At 40.1% G+C, this 16153-nt stretch overlaps 1 protein-coding gene across 9 annotated transcripts in view; it reads right to left on the bottom strand.

The window, feature by feature from the left end:
- shank3a (SH3 and multiple ankyrin repeat domains 3a) overlaps positions 1 to 16153 on the bottom strand; it is a 127239-nt gene that overhangs the window by 19937 nt on the left and 91149 nt on the right. For all 9 annotated transcript variants that reach the window (XR_011080116.1, XM_068603195.1, XM_068603194.1 and 6 more), the window contains 2 exons: positions 3744 to 3819; positions 1363 to 1445 (listed from right to left, as the gene is read on the bottom strand). Coding sequence is in view for 8 of the 9 variants with exons in the window: in XM_068603195.1 (XP_068459296.1) it covers positions 1363 to 1445; positions 3744 to 3819 (159 nt within the window). In the remaining variant the exon portion in view is untranslated. The remainder of the gene's footprint in view (positions 1 to 1362; positions 1446 to 3743; positions 3820 to 16153) is intronic.

A 16153-nucleotide genomic window follows, 5' to 3' on the forward strand; every position in this document is an offset into this window, starting at 1 on the left:
GTAAATATTATATACAAACAAACAAGAGAAATATTAAAAAATACATTAAGGACAACAGTAGAACACAGAACTAAGCATCGCCATTTACATTGTACTAATACAAAAATATATATATATATTGAAGAAAAAAGGTAGTAATAGAACATGTATGACATGGTCCAAACAATATTTGGAAAATGTTTTTTTTAGCTTTAATGCAATTATTGAATGAAACCATTTGAACTGCTTTTAGTTCTACTCCTTAATACAGATTTATTGTATCCTGGTCAGGTTAGTTAGTGTACTGCTGCACCTAAACAGAGCATTGATACATACAGGTGCATACAATCACATGCTCACACTCTTGCACAACTGCATGCATGTCTCAACAAAATAGACAGAAGCACAGTGCACAAGCACACTTTGCTAAGTGAGTGTGGTGCCACCACAAACTCCATTTAATTTTGGAACGAACTCAACGAAATCACTGACACATGAGAGTTCTCAGAGGACCACTAAGTGAACTGCAGTGTGTGTGTGTGTGTGTGTGTGTGTGTGTGTGTGTGTGTGTGTGTTTGTGTGTGCGTATGTGTGTGTGTGTGTGTGTGTACGTGTAAGTGTGTGTGTTTCAGGATACCGGGGAGTAAAAGACAGAGCGAGTGAAAGAGAGAAGGGTGAGCCAAGATCCGTGGTTGTGAGTGATGGAGCAGTAAAGCATACTCAGACTCCCGCCAAGGTGCCTGAGAAGGGGTTGCCATGGTAACCAGCGTGAGCAGGGAGCTGGCACGTGCACGAGTAAAATGAAATTGTGGCGATAGAGATGAGCAGAGAGAAGATATCGGTTCAAATGCGGAAGGTATGAAAGCGATGGCATGAAAATATTCAGAGAGGATAATGGACGGGAAGGATATGAAGGAGGTGGAGGAGAACAGAGAGGACCGAAAATAAAGACAGCCTGAGTAAAGATGAGAGAAATGAGAGTGTGTTCCGACTAAAGCTGAACGCCATGTGTGGGGAACAGATGGGACAGCTAGCCGACAGCTCAGCCAAGGATGACGGCACCAAAGGGGCTACACGCGCTCACATGCTCCCTCTCTCTCACAAACACACGCTCTCACACACTTGTACACGCTCACACACACACACACACACACACACACACACACACACACACACACACACACACACACACACACACACACACACACAGTGAGTGTTGACCGAAGCTGGTGGTGTTGTTGACTCACACAGGAACAATACAGACGGAGCCGCCCTCGGTGATTCAGATCAAAACTCTCAAGTTGAAAACAGCTTGGTAATGAATGTTAATGTTTTGGCAAAGGTGTGTGTGTGTGTGTGTGTCTGTGTGTGTGCATGTCTCACCTTTGGCTCCCCGCAGGACAAAACCAAACCCCTCATTTTCTTTCTTCTGTAAAACAGCATTCTTCTCCTCTATGATATAGTCACTGTAGAGGAGACAGCACAGGGAGAGCGAGTATGAATCCAACACCATCCTCACACACAAAGAGAAAAGGGGCAAGAGGGAGGGCAGCAGAGTAAAGAGGGTGGGTCGGGGTCGTTGACAAGTGGGAGTAGATGGACACACACACACACACACACACACACACACACACACACACACACACACACACACACACACACACACACACACACACACACACACCTGTACTTCCTTTCCTTTTCTATAAACCAATCAAGTTAAAAGCCAAGCAAGCAAGTCAGGATTACGCAGGGTTGTAATAGTATTTTGAGAAAGAAAAAGCCACACTCATATATACACATATAGAGGGACAGGTAAGAGAGAGAGAGAGAGAGAGAGAGAGAGAGAGAGAGAGAGAGAGAGAGAGAGAGAGAGAGAGAGAGAGAGAGAGAGTGTAGTAGGGGTAGTCCTCTTGATTGAAGTATCTTTGGGATAAAACCTAAGAGTGAATCAATCTTCTGGCTGATCCCTCAGATGAGACTGCAGCTGCAGAGGGTGTGGAGGGCTTCTACTAAAAATCTGACAGAGATGTCTGAGATGCAATATTATCCCCTGATTAATGACAGAGGGAATAGGAGGCAAAAGTAAGTGAGCACTTCATCACTGCCTGATTTCCCTGAGTGTTGAAGGGTGGAGGCTGTTAGATGGTGTTAACCTGTGCTGCTCTGCACAAACTTAAATGCATTTATTCAAGTCACTCATCTATGTCCAAAGCCTGTGAGCCCAAACCAAAGCCGAGTTAGTAAAGCAGTCTTCAGCAGCAGAGTGAATATCAAAATGACCTGGATGTGCTTTCAAAAAATATTCATCATGAGTCTTTCTCATCAAACTGACTGACTGGTAATGTTTAGGGAAGAGGCATGTATGAATTGTTATGGTTGTAAACTACATTTAGGATGGTGAAAGCTGTAGATGAAGACAAAAGCTAAAGGTATTTAGTTCATGTGTAATGTAGAATAATCACATTTAACTCTAAAATAAAAAGGTGGCCTGAAGAGGCAGCACCTAAGATTATAAGTGTAGATGACTATAACCCAACATGCCTTAGCCTCAAACTTCTACACAAACAATCATAGAACTAGAATTGCGTATTTGCCAGTCTTCTCACATCATACATTAACTCAGGGGCTTGCTGGCAGTGTACAGCCTGAACACCTTCACAAAATCCAGGAGTTTTGTTGTATTTTGTGAATTTCAGCGGTATCAGTCATCCTAAGTCACAGCTAAGGCAGATGCAGAGGGCTAGTGTTCAGGTTGAAACTCAGTAGGCGGCTGCAGTCTCCATTAGCTTAGTTACACTCCACTCTCTCAGACTTACCAAGGGAACACAGATATCCTGCTTCTGGAGCCAGGAGATCCGTAACAAACCTTTCTGCAGAAGGTAGTTCAAAGGTTTGGTTTCATAAAAACCCTTCTATTTACTTTTGCAACACATATTATGAACAAAATATAGTGTATTATAGTGTATTAATTTATCTCAGCTGCCGCATTAATGCAATACGCTCACTGTCCTTGTTCAGAACCTCTATCTGCCTACATAACTCAATGCAAAAATATATACATACCACGCTATCACAGGCGAGTGTGACTGTGGTAAGGCTAATTCCACAAACCGAGAGCCCTGGTTATAGAGATGACATTTAATCCAACTAAAGCCTAGAATGCAAGAATTTGACATTTTATAAAAGGCTGAGAAAGTGGGTGGAAACAATGCTCACTCAGGCTAGCACAGTGTCTCAATGTGACACACCGTGGCATTAAAGCCGCAATTTGCATCATAACAAAACCACACATAGCTTGCTATTCTACTCTCAGACAACACATCTGATTTAGAGGAGAGGTTAAACTGACACTCTCTACACAATGCATCTCAGCTTGAGACGGGGAGGGCACACAGACGAAAAAGGGCATGGACTACGAGTAAAACAACTATAGCCATTAAACAGGTTGAATAAGAACATCCTGGCAGTAAATCATATACATATGAAGCACAGAACAATTCACAAGCACAGTGCACATCCAGACCAAAACAAAGTGTTAAACAGAGTTATGTAATATAATATAATGTGCACTTTACAATTAGAACTAAGTGCACCAACAGCCTTGCGCCTTTAGATGGCAGCAGCTCCGTAGCGCTCCAACACCTCCTCACATGGAGTCCATTGCCTCCGTTCAGGCAATACAGTTTGTGCAGATCAGTTTCCACCACTAGACACAACCTGCAAATTTCAGCAGCATAGTAGCTCAAGAAAAGAGGCTGTACCTGTATGACGTGAAGTTGTCGTAAGATCCCACAGTGTAGTGTCTGAACAGTCTCTTAGTGCGGTCCTCCCGGGTCTCTGCAAAACAGAATTTAAATGATACATGTTTTCATACTTGAATTAAAAAGTCAGCACTTCTTAAATTTGATTTAGGAAGGACAGTTTATTCTTTGGTTAGGAGTGAGTTCTGCTTGTGACTTTACAAATCCACAAAAGTCCTGAATTCTCAAGGCTGTTTCCGCCACAGCAGTTAGTGTAAAAATGTCATAAAAAATCTAATTCAGTTAGTTCAGAGAGAAATCAAGCTACCACAGAAAAGTAATTATCATTAACATGCTTCATTTATCATAACCTACCAGAGTATAATTGTTCCATGGTAATTTCTTTTGTCTTTGAAACTAAATTAAAATCATTGCATAATTCTTCCTCGAAAGGGATCTTTTCAAAATGAGCAAACGCACTAAAACGGTGACGGTGTTGCGCTCAATTAAAGTGTGTGTTTGTGTGTGAGCATGTGGTTTCTGTCAGCATGTGGGTGGATTCATCCTATGGGAGTACTGATAGAGATCGATGCCCTCTCCCCATCCTAATAATACACACTGCACCTCCACTAAACAGCAATCTGCTGACTACACACCCCAATAACCTTTCAGGCCACACAGAAACTCTTAATTGGGCAAAGCTGTGAGAGCGTGAGCGCGAGGGGCGTCCAGGTGGTGACGTGAGACACATGGCATGAAGCCACAAGTCTAGCTTGTAACCTTGGTCACATGTCCCCGCTGCTTCTCTGTTTCCTGTCACTTTTGCTGTCTGCTATCTAATACAGGCAATTCATCAAGCTGTTTGGCATGTCTTGTATGTATGAGAAAGAAACAGCCATGGAAGGAGTGAGAAAAGAGATCCAAGTAAGTGAGCAGACTTTTCGTGGCTGATATCCTCAGATCCACTTCAGCCTGTCCGTCTGACTGTGTGCGTGAGTGACAGGCTGTCAGCTGAGAGCAACTTGAAGCTCTGATGACGGTATCTACGGACACTTATATTTTCTTTATCTGCACTTGCACTTTTACAATCTTGTTTACTTCTGTTGTTTTCTTCTTTCTCCAAGAGCACTACTTGTGTGAAGCTCAATCTCTCTGATTCTTACACATTTATTTGTTTTAACAAGATTGCAAATGTGTAGCTTATCTCTTTCCTCACAGCACGTTTCTCTCACTTGAAGGAGGCTTTCTTAATGAATGCACCACAAACTACACAACCATGCTCTACCATAACGAGGTCCATCTCTTCCCTGAGCATGACCGGAGTCACCTTCATGGTCACTGGCCTCCATGGTATGTCATGCGTTTTAGTTGGAAGGAAAATTCTCCCTCGGAAACATTTTCATGGAAGGAAAAGAAAAAAAGTTAATGATCCAATCGCTCGGTCCTGACCTACTTGGTATGTGGTGTTTATCGTATGGATTCTTAGCCACAGACATCAAGACAAACATCAAGTCTATCCAGAGGAGAACATTTTGATTCATTCTAAAATCATGATTTTGCTGCAGTGATCAATAATAGAGGGAGGAAATTCAGCTTGAAAAAAATAAAAGAGACACCAGTTTGTCCAATAGCAACATCTGCATTCAAGGAGCAAATCTTATTTTTTCTGTACTGAAACTTCTATTGATGCTTTGCTATATGCTATCAGTTACTGTTCTCTGCAACCACACAAAAAGCCACAATTGTCTGTTTTCTGCGGGTGGACAAAAGTAATTATATGAAATGCATGTCAGAACGAATCGAAAAATCTCCAAGACAACCTTTAGTTGTTCATCTGAATTGTTTTTTTTTCCAGATTTCCCCGGCATTTATCCCTGTGAATGAGCGGGTGGTTGAGAATACCTACACAGGGGGCATCTTCCTTTTGGCCTCCCATTCCCGAGACTGGATTTATAGGTGTGTTAAAAAATGGGTATATAAATATGAAGGGCATTCATCACCTCCCAAAAACAACATCAACTGATGCTCCAGAGTGTCAGCATTAAAAACATCTGAGTAGGTGTGTTTGTGAGGTGAGTTAAGGTAATGCGGAAAAGGGAGGTGAAGGCTGATTGGTATTTGTCTGGCTTGTAAGGTTACTCTACGTCTGTTTTTGGGAGGAAAGACGTGGCATTTGGTTAGCCCTAGTCGTCAAAAGGAAGAAGAGATGAAAGAAGTGGCTGATATTTGGGGATAAAGTTGTGGATGAGTCAGCAATTTCTTTTCTCCTGGATATTTAGAGTCCTTTCCAGCTCTCAGTCAGCTTTTGAACACATGTGCTCATTCAGGTTTGAACATCATAAAAAAGCCCTTGCTCAAACAAAAAGACAGAAGCAAAAAATAAAAAGTACAGTAGTCGAGGTGTGCGCGCACGCCATGTGATACCAGATGCAGTCGAAGAGTGTGAAATGCAGCTCATTTATCACAGTTGTCATTTATTCTGTACAGGCCAAGAGCATCTTAAGGCAGTGCCCCGATAGCACAGATAACCTAAACTCTACTTCTATCTATCACACGCACACACACACACACACACACACACACACACACACACACACACACACACACGATTGCACACACACACGCGCTTGCATGCACAGACTTAGTGTACGAGAGACATGACAAAGGGCGTTCACTGTCAGTAAAGGCCGCTGCTTAAGTTAAAGTATTGTATAAGGGTTCATTATTATAATTTATATTAATATTTTGGTGTACATAGGACAGGATAGTGGTTTAGCAACACATGTAACTAAATAAGGGAAAGCATATTCTAATATGCACCAGAGCTACAACATCTGGGCTGTCAGAGGGGCAAATAATCATAATGAGGTTCGAACAAACACAATCATAAACTTTTTGTTATACAGTCAGGTAAAATAATAAAAGGATAACCACCCATATGGAGTCAGTGACAAACAGTGACCGGCAGTTTGTTGGCTTTAGGAAAACTGTCGCTGTTTGGAGACATTATTGACATCCAACGACATTTTAGTCCGTTTTTCATTCTCCTTCAAACCACCAATACAGAACATTAGCAAAATATATAATGCACAAACAATAGCGAAGGATAACAATATAGTATTTCGTAAACACACCGAAGGAGAACGCAACATGAAAGATAAATGCCTGGGAGTGCACATTAGGAAGTGGCCTCATAATGTGGTTTAAGGAGAAATCTGGAGATAATATAATTTTCATTAAACTGTTGATGCTGCTTTTGATGACAGATACACAGATGGTGGTAATGGTGTCCTAAAGGGGCCAAGCACATAACATTATTATATTATAAATAAAACCGTCAAAGTAAAAGTGTTATTTTGAGCTGCCCTCTGCACCGATATCTGTTGCACCGATGGACAGATGCTATAAATCACCGTCTGTATCATAGACTGATAAGATGTATTCACCTTAACACCAGAGCTCATTGAAGCTTTTACATTTTCTGTTCAAAGCATCTGGCGCTTAGTTGGACTCTTCATGGGAGGAATTCTCTCTTGCAAACGAGGGGATGCATTTCACATTTTTCCATAAAGACCAATGCAGTTTATACGAGTCGAGGATAAACGAGGGAAAAGAAACGTACGAAGGCATTGAGGCTTTCCAGCCAGTTGTGTTGAGCATTCAAGGCTTCGGAAAGCACTCGGGGCAACTGCTGGTCAAAATAATTCACTGACTCAGTTCAGCTGCTGTGTGATCAAGTGGTTCACACTGTTGCACCGATAGAAGTGCTAGAGATTTGACAAAAGGGTTTACATGCTTTTATCTTAGGTGAGAATCAGTTGCTGGGAATTTCAAAGTCTGATACAGCACGCAGGAGGAGCAATATGTGCACAAACCCTGTAATGACAATTTACAAACCTATTTTTTTGAATGTAGAGCTTTTGGTAAGATGTATTAAAGCTTTATTCATAGTGAATATAATAATAAATAATATTTCACTTCATTTTGCTCACCATGGTAACAGTGCCAGAAGGCTATATTTTTCTTCTCAGCGCCACGTGACTAGAAATATATGTCAAGACAAAAAAAGTTGTTTTTCCTTTCTATTACTCCGGAATTGATTTTTTTTTATTTTTATTAACTTCCAGAGATGAAAGCTCTGCGTGCAAAAGGTTTTGTGTTATGAGCAATAATTCATCCATAAAAATGTGAGAATAAGCTGTTAGTCTGTTCTCGCTGGTGATAGCTGTGAACAGTGTGTAGTAGAGACAAAAGCATATTTAGCACATAACGCTGAATCAAATGCTGTAAAACGGCTGCTCTTCGTCACTGCTCAACCGGCTACTTCTCCGAGTGTTCTCTGCTGTGAACGACCCTGTTTTAATTCACAGAGCTTCTCTCGTCTTGGCAAAGTGTAACACCTTCACTGTCCTTGTCTGAAGGACGTAAGAACTACATCACTCACACACAGATGCAGGGAAAAACAAACCAACACAGGCGCACCCCTCAATCCCCCCCCCCCCCCCCTCCGCCCCCCCGTCTTTGAGCCCTGCTGAATGAGAATTAACCTATGCTGTTTTACCACTGATAAGAGCTGCAGACAAACATGCACACTCACGCACACAAAGATGCTCACTTATCAAGGGAGCCTCATTGACTTTTTAATTCTTTCCTTCCACATCGCCACTCATCCTTCCTTTCCTTTTCTCCTTCTCTCGTTCTGCCCCCTCGTTCATGTTGTTTTGTAGTAAACTCTGAGGGCTCCCTACACCTTGAATACTAAAACACTTTAAATTAATCAGAAGAATGCTGGACAGTGGTGTAACAACTTCTCCAGAGCCACACGGCCTCAAAGACAAAGAAAGACAGAATCATATTCTCTTTCTTTCTGTTTTGTCTTTTCACAGATTCAACAGGGAGGACAAAGCAATGACTTCCTTTTCTTTTACCTCTTCATCTTCCGGTGTCTATTCTTGATTTTCTGTTTCTCAACCAGTTTTGTTACTATGGTATTGTTTTTGTTTCTTTATTGATATGTGTGTTTGTTTGTTTTTCTTTTACTTCTCTTTCTCCTTATTTCTATACTTGAATAGTAAGACAACAAGTATACTGTTTGCCACATACATAAAATCTGAAAAATTGAAATACATGTATGTGAGATAATAAAAAATAATTTAAAAAATGAATCATAACAAAGGTAAATTTGTTGTTCATTTCTGGATGAAATTAGTTAAGCTACAAAAGGAAAGTGTGAAAGAGAGGTCACACACACACACACACACACACACACACACACACACACACACACACACACACACACACACACACGGGTAACAGTACAAAAGAAGGACTACATGTAGGGGCTGTATCAATTTAATCTTTATCTGTTCTGTACATATAGGGGATTCAACTGAACCATGCATGCGGTTTGGAGCTGCAGGATTATATTTAACATCAAAGGCGACAAAACTTGAACTGTACGAGCACACACTTTTGATATAGGTATGGGTATCTCTTCTAGTAAAATTGAGTCCTTTGTGTGCATACATGGACATGAAAAGGAGAATGTAGGGTAGCTTCATAAATGTGGTGGGTGTCAGAACAAAAAGAAAAGATGAGAAGGAAAAAACAGTAAACGAAGTGAAAAGACAGGGACTACAGATTAAATACAAGACTGAAATAGATGGTTGTAGTTGACACACTGATGTGATCATACCAATTATTATTATTACAAGTAATTTAGCTGACGCTTTTATCAAAAACGACTTACAAAAAGTGCATTCAACCGTGAGAACGAACTCAGATCAACAACAATCAGGATAATACAATTTCTTCAATAAAGTCAAACTACAAAGTGCTATCAGTGAGAGCCATCTGAGTGCTGCCAAAGTGCTACTGCTACCTTCCTTATTCAAGGTGTAGTCGAAAAATATGAGTTTTTAGTTTGCAACGTTAGATGTAAACACTTTCTGCTGTCCTGATGTCAGTGAGGAGCTCATTCCACCATCGAGGAGCCAGGACAGCAAACAGTTGTGACTTTGTTGAGTGTTTTGTTCGCAGTGACGGAGCTACAAGCTGATTGGCTGAAGCTGAGCGGAGCGAACGAGCTGGGGTGTACGGTTTACCATGTCCTGGATGTTGATTGGACCCGATCTGTTCGCAGCACGGTACGCAAGTACCAATGTTTTGAAGTGCATGCGGGCGGCCACCAGTGACCAAAGAGTTAATTGTGTGTAAAATAATGTGTCCTGATTTGTGTCTTCAAAAACAACCTATATGACAGGTCCAGAGACCTTCTTTGGTTGAAGTTATAATCTTTTAGACTTTAATAAATTGAACTAGTGTTAATATATATATATATATATATATATATATATATATATATATATATATATATATATATATATATATATATATATATATATATATATACACACACACACACACACACACACACACACACACACACACACACACACACACACACAAATGCACACGCACGCACACACACACACACTTAGCATTTTGTAATAGACACTCAACATAGTGCATCTGTTTTTAGATGTATGTTATAACTTCTAATGTCACTGTGATGTCCACATCAAATAAATAAATGAAGTCAAGTCACACACATATATATGGTGCATTTTTCTTGTAATAGCTATACAATGTCTCTATATATTAACTTTCATTGTTGGAAGCAGACTCCACAGTCCCGTTCTGGATAGTTGCCTACACACACACACAAGGAATTTGACATCTGACATTCACAACCACTTCAAGAGCTGATTGGCCCGCTGTGTGGAGGTAAGGAGTCATGTTTGAACTTCTGTCCAGCTCTCTTTTTCATTCTTGACACATATATTTGGCCCATTTTTAACGTGTGCAACTGAGTGCAACACAACAAATGCCTTTTAGGAGAGACTATCCCGTTTTTAAATGATTATAGCGTCTTGCCTTACTTTATGACAGCCGGCTTTTCACTCTGCCGTTCAAAAACAGCTATTATCATTTTTGCTTTGACAAGGCTGGCCATCACAACATACCAACGAGTTATTTTCAAGCATTACTTGACTTAAATGCAAAAGTCATCTTACTGATGCTGCTTCGCATTACAAGTGTTCCACTGGTGAAACATGGCAGGGATTTTATTGTGAAGCAGCCAAAATAAATAGTTTATGAAAAGTTTGCTCACCAAAGATCAGCCTTAACCTCACCCCGGGGTGGTCACATTAGTTCTACTGTTGCTTCTAAAGGAGTAAAATAATCATTTCCACAATCTCTAGAGGTCAACAAAGGTAAACTATTTATGTTTCATGTGTTTGACCAAATGTTTCTGAAGAGGATAAGTCACATCACACTGATTTTCTTTTTCTTTAGTAAGCCGCACCACATTTAAACATACACCAAGACTTACAGTCAAACCCAAAGAACAAAGGCAAAGAGAGCGGGACTGAGATACGGCAGAGATGCTTTTTGGATATAAACTCAAAAAAGACGCTTCGATCAAAGCACAGACGAAGACAATGACATTGCAAGACAGGCTTAAAATAATAATAATAATAATTTAATACTAGATGAAATGTAGTAATACCACTAAAAGAAAAAGTTTATCAAAGCTGTCAAGAGCACTTTGGCTCGTCTTAATTTAAAATGCCAGATCTTTCCACTCTTATTTCATCAAGACAAGGGTCGTTGGGAATTTAGTTGATAATCGATGTATGATTATATTTAAAAAGGGATAAGACAGTAAGAACTTTCAATAAAGAAGAGGCAATGGAAGCAAGAACAAAGGACAAAGTGGACAAATGATAAAACCTTTTAATTTCATCTAAGTAGAAATAAAGAAGAACTTTAATGAGTTCTTTGTGTGACATGTTTTTGAAAAATTACACAAATATTTTCCAAAATTATAATGTATTTTTTTGCACTGAATTCAGCTTTGAGTCATTTGTAGTAGTGCACGTCTTACTCTTCTAAAAATGGAAACGTTTGTACGCTTGTAGACAGACAACTCTTCTGTCTTCACTACATTTTCTACATCCACTACATCTTGTGCTGAGTCATATTGCAAGTTTCTCACATTTACAGACAATGCTATTTTTAGGTTCTCCTACAAGATATCATTTTAACATTGCATGCAGTATGACTACAAGAGAGCCATCTGTTTGACCTCTGCTGCAGCCGTGTGATGACATCACAGCCGTGCACAGAGTCGACAGGGAGTGACTTACCCCAGTAGAAGGCATGCCATGCGGAGTTTGAATGCTCTGCCTTCACAACTGTTACCACGCCGTCTATTCGACTACACAGCACAGGTAGATCTGACACCATGAGTGGACAACAGTCCATTTTTTGCCACTCTATCTTTACCACTTCCTCTCTACTTTGACGAGGAGGTCGCCCCTCCTGCCACTGATCCGTCTCCCAGCTCGAATCAGTGAAAAGAGCCGGGCCTGGCTGCCCTCTCATCCTCGCCTGGAAATGATTAAAAGCGCTCCTGAAACGCTCATCTTGTGCAGAAGCCTTTTCGAAATTCCTCAGCAAATGCTTCCTGAATTCTTCGTTTTGAGAGTGAAAGAAGACTTCCTTAGCGAGTAGCTATAAAAACTGTGTGTCTGTGACTCTGGTCGTAATGTCCCGTTGTATTTCCATCTCCAGCAAACAATTCCAGTATATATTTCACATCTCTGCTGTCTTTCTTTTTCCTCCTCCCCTCTGTCAGAATTGGTTGGTTTGTTGAAAAGCCTTCAGAGAGCTCGTTGTTACCGTGTAAGTGTCGGAGGCAGAGACCAATGGCTATAAATACATCCTCTGTATCAAAGTGGAAGCCTTGAATAATTTAATTTAATTCAGACAACAAGAAACAACTACTGTACAAGCTCTTCAAAGACACTTTGACAGCTCATCACAACACGTCTTTGAGTCAAGGTCAAAACAAGCAGCGATGCACTCAGATAAACACAGACACATAAACACATATTCTAGGAATGAGGAGTGTTCATAGTATAGGAACACATGCATCCTAAACACTGAAGTGTCTAGTTGAACTGGGTGTACTGAATTATCAATGTCACTGCTATGTTATGCATTGGAACTTTCCCCAGAGCTGTAAACTCAGCCGTATGATTTACAGCTGTGGGTCTCATACTTTTTACAAAAATTGAAGCCAGATTGTTGGCTACTGAGCTATACTTTAGGAAGCAGAGATTAAATTCTGCAGATATATGCACCGCTTGTACATTAAATAAAAATGAAAACATACAAAATAATTGTGGCAGTGGTTATGCATGCTAACCCATGAAATATAAAATCAATAATATTTGATCAACATTGAGAACTGCATCAGGCTCACGAGCATGACTGTAAGCTCAACCTGCAGTCACCAGCACCTCTCTCTCCTTCTCAATGCTTATATCGGACATAACAGCCTGAGTGAAATTATTTAAAACCAAAAAGATATTATATTATTATATTGTATACGTATATGATATTTTTCCATTGTCAAGTTATACAGGGCAGTGATGCTGAGAGACAAGTGGAGAGTACAACATGGAGGGAAAAAACAGAACTGGGGCGCTGTGGTGCAAAGGTAGGCGTGTGATTAGTCATGCCCAGAGAGAGGGATGCTTTACAGCTCTGCCAGGTATTGTGTGTGTGTGTTGTCACATTTTCTAGACTTGACACCCACAACAGTGAAACACATTAGTTATCAGTGGATAACTTTATCAATGGATATGGTGTGTAAGAGCAGCCATGACACTGTGAAATAGACTTGACTTTCAGAGAGAAATGCTGCATCCTGTGCAAGTGCACATGCTTGTTCACTTGTGTATGTGTGCGTGGGCACTTGACCTGCTGTCATCCAATGCCGCCGCTGTCAAATGTGATATGTCTCTGCTCCTCTGTGAGACGTGCTTCAGCTTTGATTCATCGTTCAAATAGGATCGCCATCTATTATGATTTGATATGGATCTGTCCTCCAGAGAGAGAGATGGCTCAACACACTCGACTGACTTCTGATGAAAAGTACAGATAGTGGCCATCACTCTGCTGCGAACAAACAAACACACACACACACACACACACACACAACAAGAACACACACGCACGCACACACACCTTGAGATATGACACTGTAGAACACCTTTTACAGGGGTAAACGTCCGGACTCCTGAACTGCTAGTAGCACGGACTCAGCTAAACTTTAACACCAAAGACATGCCTTCCAACCTGTTTTTTTATATTCTTTGTCTCTCTCTCTCTCACTTTCCAATAAAATTGATTAGTTGGCAATGATAATCTATTTGCTGACTCCACACTAAATATAGACTATAACTGAAGTGTGTGCATGTGCATAAGCATACATCTTTCTGCATGTGTGGCGTCAGCATTTGCATACTCTCTCTGCATTTCACAAGTTGCCACAAGAGAATTCCCGACTGAACTTACTATCGACGTGATTTGCAATCTGGGTCTGTACGGACACATTTAAAGCTCCATGACAGGACTTTACTCAGAGCCGGTTGTCTTCGAAAAGTAAATAGTATATATTTTTATTTTTATTGCGCTGGCTCAGTTTGCTCAGTTTAACCTTGAGAACACTAAAACTACTGAATACATCAAAACAAGGACGTACAATTGATATAAAATTAGGACACACACATCAGAGCAGTATTATTTTTTTTGTACACAAAACAGTATTCTACTTATTTTCTCTGAAGCAGCAGCAGATTTAAATGTTGCCACCATGATTGATTTGGTCTTTAGCTTTCTGGTTTTGGCGATCTTGAATTGGACTGTAAATAAATTGATCAATTACATATACCAATAAGTAGTCTCACTTTAAATGACAGTGATGCTCTTGAAAGTATAATTATTATAAATATATACACTATTGAAACATTCTAATTCTAATAATGATGTTAAACCTGGGCAGATGTTGCCTTCTAGAGCATGCAACTGACAACAAGGTAATACATGTTGTCTCATTTGACACCTTCTGTTCAGGTGCCATTGAGCAATCTTCTGAAGCTTTAGTCTAAAGCCTGCTTGGTCTCTCAGAAGATATAAACTAAAAGTGGCGAAATAACTGTGATTTCCTGTCTCCTCCACAGCAAGCAGATGGAAAAGGTGTAACAAGATAAACACTGGTGTTACCAACATGTCTTCGGTGTGACTGACCTTGTTAACAGAAAAACATTCACTTTAATTGTGTTAGTGTGACATTTGAGGTGTGAAGGATTGAAGATTGATCCGTCCTTAAAATGCTGATCACATGACAAAGATGGGAGATGACAGAAAGAAATGGAAAAGAATAGTGGAAAGAAAAAGAGAGAAAGGCTTGAAGTGCAGTTGTTTCTGTCAAGTAGGCAAATGCTGTCAGCAGACTAACGCAAAGCTTAAATGAACCCTGCAACAATCAAAAGGAATCTCTCACATGAAGGGATGATATGTATAAATGCTTCTATACACACAGTGCATTTTGGTCTTTACATTGGCATGCAACATTTAATCGTCGGGAGGAAGTAGAAGTAGACGGATGTGTCAAATACGGGACTTTCCCTAAAGACTTGTATTTGGGTCCCATTTGAAACCAAAAGCAACATACTCATTTTAAGTGCAAAAAACATTTTTTATGAGTAGTTTTCTTGCCTAAACCTGAACATGAATCAGCAAGAGTGCAGAGTGGTTAGAACATTATAATGTTTATAAACTAACATTTATTAATGTTGATTTGAATTATGTATTTGGTTCAGTAAGGTTGAGATTCAATGTCTCTGTGGTTTGCAGAAATGTGCAACATGGCAGTTTTTATTAGGTAATGACCCTTTCATCTTTCTGTCTACTTGTCCCCATGGACCATGAGAGCATTTTCTGGTCTTTTATCCATCTCTTTGTCCTTATGGTCCAAGAGCCCTCATCACCCGTGAAAGACACACCTCATTAATTATGGAGGTAATCTGTCTTCCTTTATTCCATCAAGCCTTTGTTTTTACTTCTCAATTGTGTAGTATGTTGACACGTGTACAGTTGTCACTTGTTCCTATGGGATTCTGCAGAATGGCTTTCTAATTAGGAAGCTGCTCTGAATTACAACAAAGTGAATTGTGCGTGGGATTTAAATTATTAATAAATTATGACAAGAATATTCTTGACTAATGCTGATATTTCAGTGATATACAGTCGGCTGAAATTGTATTTGCAATTGTACCATTAACATATAGCGCTCAATAGTCATCTTTAAGGTAACAATGAGCACACAAATGTTCAAAAGAATCATAGTTCATGAATGCTATTGACCTTGCACCTCGAGCATGACTCGGGAAGACAAAAACCACAAAAAGCCCACACAGACTCCCCCATATGTTCAATAAACCATGTTGATCGTACCACAGTTTCGACCAGATGACTCTCTCTATGATACCTCACAAATCCATCGCACCATCTCT

Source organism: Clinocottus analis, unplaced genomic scaffold, assembly GCF_023055335.1.
Source record: "Clinocottus analis isolate CAN_PGR_092001 unplaced genomic scaffold, fCliAna1.0.p SCAF_6, whole genome shotgun sequence".
NCBI classification, from domain to species: domain Eukaryota; kingdom Metazoa; phylum Chordata; class Actinopteri; order Perciformes; family Cottidae; genus Clinocottus; species Clinocottus analis.